Source organism: Mustelus asterias, unplaced genomic scaffold (genome assembly GCF_964213995.1).
Source record: "Mustelus asterias unplaced genomic scaffold, sMusAst1.hap1.1 HAP1_SCAFFOLD_3838, whole genome shotgun sequence".
Lineage (NCBI taxonomy): Eukaryota > Metazoa > Chordata > Chondrichthyes > Carcharhiniformes > Triakidae > Mustelus > Mustelus asterias.
The window spans coordinates 18,595-26,204 of record NW_027593783.1 but is presented as its reverse complement, the minus strand read 5'-3'; the positions used below and the strand labels follow the sequence as shown (position 1 = coordinate 26,204).

General features: G+C 61.7%; 1 protein-coding gene across 1 annotated transcript; it reads right to left on the bottom strand.

Moving 5' to 3' along the window:
- Positions 1 to 2,833: 2,833 nt before the first annotated feature.
- Positions 2,834 to 3,894, bottom strand: LOC144490811 (zinc finger and BTB domain-containing protein 7B-like; the record flags this gene model as incomplete). The annotated part of the gene is made up of 1 exon (XM_078208507.1): positions 2,834 to 3,894. A coding segment is annotated over exon 1 (1,058 nt), but the record flags the coding sequence as incomplete, so codon positions are not given.
- Between the last annotated feature and the right edge of the window lie 3,716 nt (positions 3,895 to 7,610).

The following is a 7,610-nucleotide window of genomic DNA, read 5'->3' as shown; positions in this document are numbered from 1 at the left end:
GTCCCGATGGGGAGGGGAGGGTCCCGATGGGGAGGGGAGGGTCCCGATGGGGAGGGGAGGGTCCCGATGGGGAGGGGAGGCTCCCGATGGGGAGGGGAGGGTCCCGATGGGGAGGGGAGGGGCCCGATGGGGAGGGGAGGGGCCCGATGGGGAGGGGAGGGGCCCGATGGGGAGGGGAGGGGCCCGATGGGGAGGGGAGGGGCCCGATGGGGAGGGGAGGGGCCCGATGGTGAGGGGAGGGGCCCGATGGGGAGGGGAGGGGCCCGATGGGGAGGGGAGGGGCCCGATGGGGAGGGGAGGGGCCCGATGGGGAGGGGAGGGGCCCGATGGGGAGGGGAGGGGCCCGATGGGGAGGGGAGGGGCCCGATGGGGAGGGGAGGGGCCCGAGGGAGAGGGGAGGGGCCCGAGGGGGAGGGGAGGGGAGGGGCCCGAGGGGGAGGGGAGGGGCCCGAGGGGGAGGGGAGGGGCCCGAGGGGGAGGGGAGGGGCCCGAGGAGGAGGGGAGGGGCCCGAGGGGGAGGGGCCCGAGGGGGAGGGGAGGGGCCCGAGGGGGAGGGGAGGGGCCCGAGGGGGAGGGGAGGGGACCGAGGGGGAGGGGAGGGGACCAAGGGGGAGGGGAGGGGACCGAGGGGGAGGGGAGGGCACCGAGGGGGAGGGGAGGGGACCGAGGGGGAGGGGAGGGGACCGAGAGGGAGGGGAGGGGACCGAGATGGAGGGGAGGGGCCCAAGGGGGAGGGGAGGGGCCCGTGGGGGAGGCGAGGGGCCCGACGGGGAGGGGCCCGAGGGGGAGGGGAGGGGACCGAGGGGGAGGGGCCCAAGGGGGAGGGGAGGGGACCGAGGGCGAGGGGAGGGGACCGAGGGCGAGGGGAGGGGACCGAGGGGGAGGGGAGGGGACCGAGGGGGAGGGGAGGGGACCGAGGGGGAGGGGAGGGGACCGAGGGGGAGGGGAGGGACCCAAGGGGGAGGGGAGGGGCCCGTGGGGCAGGTGAGGGGCCCGTGAGGGAGGGGGGGGCCCGAGGGGGAGGGGAGCGAGGGGGAGGGGAGGGGCCTGAGGGGGAGGGGCCCTGAGGAGGAGGGGAGGGGCCCCGATAGGAGGTGAGGGGCCCGAGGGGAAGGGGAGGGGTCCGAGGGGGAGGGGAGGGGTCCGAGGGGGAGGGGCCCGAGGGGGAGGGGAGGATGAGAGGGGCCTCCGAGGAGGAGGGAGGGGTGGCAGAGGGAAGAAGGGGTGGGCAGAGGGAGGGAGGGGTGGGCAGAGGGAGGGAGGGGTGGGCAGAGGGAGGGAGGGGTGGGCAGAGGGAGGGAGGGGTGGGCAGAGGGAGAGGGGGCAGAGACAGAGAGGGGGGCAGAGACAGAGAGGGGGGCAGAGACAGAGAGGGGGGCAGAGACAGAGAGGGGGGCAGAGACAGAGAGGGGGGCAGAGACAGAGAGGGGGGCAGAGACAGAGAGGGGGGCAGAGAGAGAGGGGGCAGAGACAGAGAGGGGGGCAGAGACAGAGAGGGGGGCAGAGACAGAGAGGGGGGCAGAGACAGAGAGGGGGGCAGAGACAGAGAGGGGGGCAGAGACAGAGAGGGGGGCAGAGACAGAGAGGGGGGCAGAGACAGAGAGGGGGCAGAGACAGAGAGGGGGGCAGAGACAGAGAGGGGGTCAGAGACAGAGAGGGGGTCAGAGACAGAGAGGGGGTCAGAGACAGAGAGGGGGTCAGAGACAGAGAGGGGGGCAGAGAGGGGGTCAGAGACAGAGAGGGGGTCAGAGACAGAGAGGGGGTCAGAGACAGAGAGGGGGTCAGAGACAGAGAGGGGGTCAGAGACAGAGAGGGGGTCAGAGACAGAGAGGGGGTCAGAGACAGAGAGGGGGGGCAGAGAGAGAGGGGGGCCGAGAGAGAGGGGGGCAGAGAGAGAGGGGGGGCAGAGAGAGAGGGGGCAGAGAGAGAGGGGGCAGAGAGAGAGGGGGCAGAGAGAGAGGGTCAGAGACAGAGAGGGGGTCAGAGACAGAGAGGGGGTCAGAGACAGAGAGGGGGTCAGAGACAGAGAGGGGGTCAGAGACAGAGAGGGGGTCAGAGACAGAGAGGGGGTCAGAGACAGAGAGGGGGTCAGAGACAGAGAGGGGGGCAGAGACAGAGAGGGGGGCAGAGAGGGGGGGCAGAGACAGAGAGGGGGGCAGAGACAGAGAGGGGGGGCAGAGAGAGAGAGGGGGCAGAGAGAGAGGGGGGCAGAGAGAGAGGGGGCAGAGAGAGGGGGGCAGAGAGAGGGGGGCAGAGAGGGGGGCAGAGACAGAGAGGGGGGCAGAGACAGAGAGGGTGGCAGAGACAGAGAGGGTGGCAGAGACAGAGAGGGGGGGCAGAGAGAGAGGGGGGCAGAGAGAGAGGGGGCAGAGAGAGAGGGGGCAGAGAGAGAGGGGGCAGAGAGAGAGGGGGCAGAGAGAGTGGGGGCAGAGAGAGAGGGGGCAGAGAGAGAGGGGGCAGAGAGAGAGGGGGCAGAGAGAGAGGGGGCAGAGAGAGAGGGGGCAGAGAGAGGGGGGCAGAGAGAGGGGGCAGAGAGGGGGGCAGAGAGGGGGGCAGAGACAGAGAGGGGGGCAGAGACAGAGAGGGGGGGCAGAGAGAGAGAGGGGGGGCAGAGAGAGAGAGGGGGCAGAGAGAGAGGGGGGCAGAGAGAGAGGGGGCAGAGAGAGAGGGGCAGAGAGAGGGGGGCAGAGAGAGGGGGGCAGAGAGAGAGAGGGGGGCAGAGAGAGAGGGGGTTGGTGAGTGTGGAATAACCGCTCCCCGACTCCTGAGCCCGCGCCACAAAGCTCCCTCTGATGGGCACCCGAACGAGCAGCAGGGCACCGTCCGTCCGTACCTGGTGAACCGCACACCACACACCTCACAGGCGAAAGGCTTCTCGCCGGTGTGGGTGCGCATGTGCCGCGGCAGCTTGCCCGCCCCGTGGATGACCTTGCGGCAGATGGGGCACTCCTGGGGCATCTGGGACTTGCGCCGCCGCACCAGCTTGTCGGGCAGGCCCAGGCTGTTGCTGAGGATGCCGTTGGTGAGGGAGCTCAGGTAGGTGGCGGGGTCGGGCTCCGTGCCCTCCTCGCCGGCGCCGAGCTCCGGGGCGGGCGGCGTCACCGGCAGCCGGTAACCCAACTCCTCGCTCTTGTCCGAGACGCCGAGCGCCTGGCCCTCCCCGTCCGCGTCATCCTGTTCTCCGAGCGCGGCCGGGTACAGCTCCTCCGGGCCCCCGGGAGGGTCCCCGCTCGGCTGCTCCGCTGGCTGGGCCAACGGCAGGTCGTTCATGGCAGTCCGCAGCGGCTGGACAATGCGGTAGAGGTTGCGGCGGTTGTTCAGGGACACCCTGGGGGGCTTCTTGGGCCTCTTGCGAGGGCGGAACTTTGGAACCTCCAGCGCCTGCACGGTGTCGGTGGGGCAGGGGGCGGGCTCCTCCGCCGCGCTGTCCAGGTAGCGCTTGGCCTGGCCGTAGTCCGCCGGGCCTTCGGGCGAGGCAGCCTCCGGCTTGTCCAGCGCCCCGCTGCAGCGCAGGATGTCGACGCAGGCGTCCGCCACGCACTGTATCTCCAGCAGGCGGGCGGCCTGCAGCACCTCGCGCATGTTGGCGCTGCTGATGGTCAGCGTGGCGGTGTAGGCAAACTCCAGCAGGGCGGCCAACACCTGGGGCCTGACAAAGTCCAGCTCGCAGACATCGTGGTGGCCGCTGAAGGAGCGGGAGGTGAAGAGCTTGCGGAAGTACTGGCTGCAGGCGGCCAGCACGGCCCGGTGGGTGCGGTACTCCAGCCCCTGCGTTACGATGGTGACATCGCAGAGCACCCCCTTGTGCCTCTGCTCGTTGAGGCTGTTCAGGATCTCGCTGCTGTGCTCCGGAAAGGGGATGCCAATCAACTCATCCTCAGCCGTTCCCATGGTAACCCTGCGGAAAAATCAAACAGGAAGAACGCATGAGCAAACGGCCAGGGGACGTGTGCACAGAGCCTCAACAGAGGAAGGAGCAAGATCCCACAAGAGCAACATGATAATGACCCAGGTTCATCTGTTGCATCGATATTGCACCCCGGATCGCCAGGAGAAATCTCCTCTGCTCTTCCAACACAACAGGAGCCGAGGGATCTTCTACACCCACCTGGGAGTGGCACTGCGCATTTAACACGGCCAATCCACCTAACCTGCACATCTTTGGACACTAAGGAGCAATTTAGCACGGCCAATCCACCTAACCTACACATCTTTGGATACTAAGGGGCAATTTAGCACGGCCAATCCACCTAACCCACACATCTTTGGATACTAAGGGGCAATTTAGCACGGCCAATCCAACTAACCTGTACATCTTTGGACACTAAGGAGCAATTTAGCACGGCCAATCCACCTAACCTACACATCTTTGGATACTAAGGGGCAATTTAGCACGGCCAATCCAACTAACCTGTACATCTTTGGACATTCGCGTAAAGGAGAACATACCCCTGTCTACATCAACGGGAACAAAGTAGAAAGGGTCGAGAACTTCACGTTTTTAGGTGTCCAGATCACCAACAACCTGTCCTGGTCCCCCCCACGCCGACACTATAGTTAAGAAAGCCCCACCAATGCCTCTATTTTCTCAGAAGACTAAGGAAATTCGGCATGTCCGCTACGACTCTCACCAACTTTTACAGATGCCCCATAGAAAGCATTCTTTCTGGTTGTATCACAGCTTGGTATGGGCTCCTGCTCTGCCCAAGACCGCAGGGAACTACAAACGGTCGTGAATGTAGCCCAATCCATCACACAAACCACCCTCCCATCCACTGACTCTGTCGACACTTCCCTCGGGAAAAGCAGCCAACATAATCAAGGACCCCCACGCACCCCGGACATTCTCTCTTCCACCTTCTTCCGTCGGGGAAAAGATACAAAAGTCTGAGGTCACGTACCAACCGACTCAAGAACAGCTTCTTCCCTGCTGCTCAGACTTTTGAACGGACCAACCTCGCATTAAGTTGATTTTTCTCTGCACCCTCTCCTTTCCTTCTCTATGAACGGTATGCTTTGTCTGTTTCGCGCGCAAGAAACAATACTTTTCACTGTATCCCAATACGTGTGACAATAATGAAATCAAATCAAAAACTAGAACCAGAGGCACAACCTCAGCCTAAAGGGACGATCCTTTAAAACAGAGATGAGGAGGAATTTCTTCAGCCAGAGAGTGGTGAATCTGTGGAACTCTTTGCCGCAGAAGGCTGTGGAGGCCGGGTCATTGAGTGTCTTTAAGACAGAGATAGATAGGTTCTTGATTAATAAGGGGATCAGGGGTTATGGGAAAAGGCAGGAGAATGGGGATGAGAAAAATATCAGCCATGATTGAATGGCGGAGCAGACCCGATGGGCCGAGTGGCCTAATTCTGCTCCCATATCTAGTGGTCTAACGCATGAACAAAAGGCCAGAGGACATGTACACAGTGCTTCACTGGTCTGTATTGCAATAGAGGGAAGAGCAAGATCCCACAAGAGCAACATGATAATGACCCAGGTTCATCTGTTGCATCGATATTGCACCCCGGATCGCCAGGAGAAATCTTTTCTGCTCTTCCAACACAACAGGAGCCGAGGGATCTTCTACACCCACCTGGGAGGGGCACTGCGCATTTAGTACGGCCAATCCACCTAACCTGCACATCCTTGGACACTAAGGAGTAATTTAGCATGACCAATCCATCTTTGGACTGTGGGAGGAAACCGGAGCACCCGGAGGAAACCCACGCAGACACGGTTAGAACATGCAAACTCCACACAGACAATAACCCGAGGCACGGATTTGGTTCAGGTATGGACGGTACGGCAGTGCTGCAGTTAGCACTGCTGCCTCACAGCGCCAGAGACCCGGGTTCGATTCCCGGCTTGGGCCACTGTCTGTGCGGAGTCTGCACGTTCTCCCCGTGTCTGCGTGGGTTTCCTCCGGGTGCTCCGGTTTCCTCCCACGGGTCCGAAAGATGTGCTGGTTAGGGTGGATTGGCCGTGCTAAATTCTTCCTCCGTGTTACCCGAACAGGCGTCGGAGTGTGGCGACTCGGGCGATTTTCACAATAACTTCATTGCAGTGTTAATGTAAGCCGACTTGTGACACCAATAAGTAATGAAATAAGCCAAACGCACTCTCAGCTGAGAATGCGTGCAGCCAAGGAGACTTGGGGCTTGCCAACAAGCGAATGGACTCAAATGTTTCCGAGGATTGGCTATCCATTTCAGAGGAACTTCTGATACCTTTAATGGTCTGCATGAGAACTTGGATTGTGGGGTGGGGGGGGGGGGGTGGGGGGTGGGGGGTGGGGAGCACTTCCTTCAAGAGAGGAGAAAGAAAATAAGAATGAGTAATGGAAATATTAACCATGGCGTCTCTCACTTGTTCTCAGTGAAATGTTACTCGAGTTATTCTCCGACGCCTACAAGTTTTGCAAGTTGGCCCAAATGTCAGAGAACTTGCCACGCACCCGTTACGTGACAGTGGCCCATCTGAGCTCCAGCAATCCTCCCTGCCCCCCCGCCCTCCCCCAGCCCAGCCAATCGAGTCTCCACCGACTTTCCGAAACAGCATCTTACCCAGGCCCTCCCCTCTCTGCCCTATCCCCGTAACCCTGTGCACTTATAATGGCCACTCCACCCTAACCAGCACGTCTTTCGGACTGTGGGAGGAAGCCAGAGCACCCGGAGGAAACCCACGCAGACACGGGGAGAAAGTGCAGACTCCGCACAGACAGTGACCCGAGCCGGGATTCAAACCCGGGTCCCTGGCGCTGCGAGGCATCGGTGCTAACCCAACAGTGCCACCCACATGAAATGGAGGCTGGCATGGGGCAAGGGCAATGATCAGATGAACAATCCTAACAACAAGCGCGAGCAAGCAGTCACGATCACTCTGCCCGACAGGATGTCTGGCCAGGAAGCGAGAGGTGAAGGACTTGAATTTACAGGGCGCCTTGTGACACCACCTACCATATGTGTCATATCGTGAATTACATATGGATGAAGGTGAGAAACAGATGAGAAACCAGTTATTGCATAAAACATCCATCTATCTGACCTGCCTGGTGTTTATGTTTCAGCCCCTACACCCCCCTCCCTATCTCTGTAACCTCCTCCAGCCCCTACATCCTCTCCCTATCTCTGTAACCCCCTCCATCCCCTACAACCCCCTCCCTATCTCTGTAACCCCCTCCAGCCCCTACACCCCCTCCCTATCTCTGTAATCTCCTCCAGCCCCTACACACCCTCCCTATCTCTGTAACCTCCTCCAGCCCCTACACACTCTCCCTATCTCTGTAACCTCCTCCAGCCCCTACACACTCTCCCTATCTCTGTAACCTCCTCCAGTCCCTACACCCCCTCCCTATCTCTGTAATCTCCTCTAGCCCCTACACCCTCTCCCTATCTCTGTAATCTCCTCCAGTCGCCTACAACCCCTCACTATCTCTGTAACCTCCTCCAGCCCCTACACCCCTCCCTATCCCTGTAATCTCCTCCAGCCCCTACACCTCCTCCCTATCTCTGTAACCTCCTCCAGCCCCTACACCCCCTCTCAATCTTTGTAACCTTCTCCAGATCTCTGCAACCTCCTCCAGTCCCGACACCCCCTCCCTATCTCTGTAA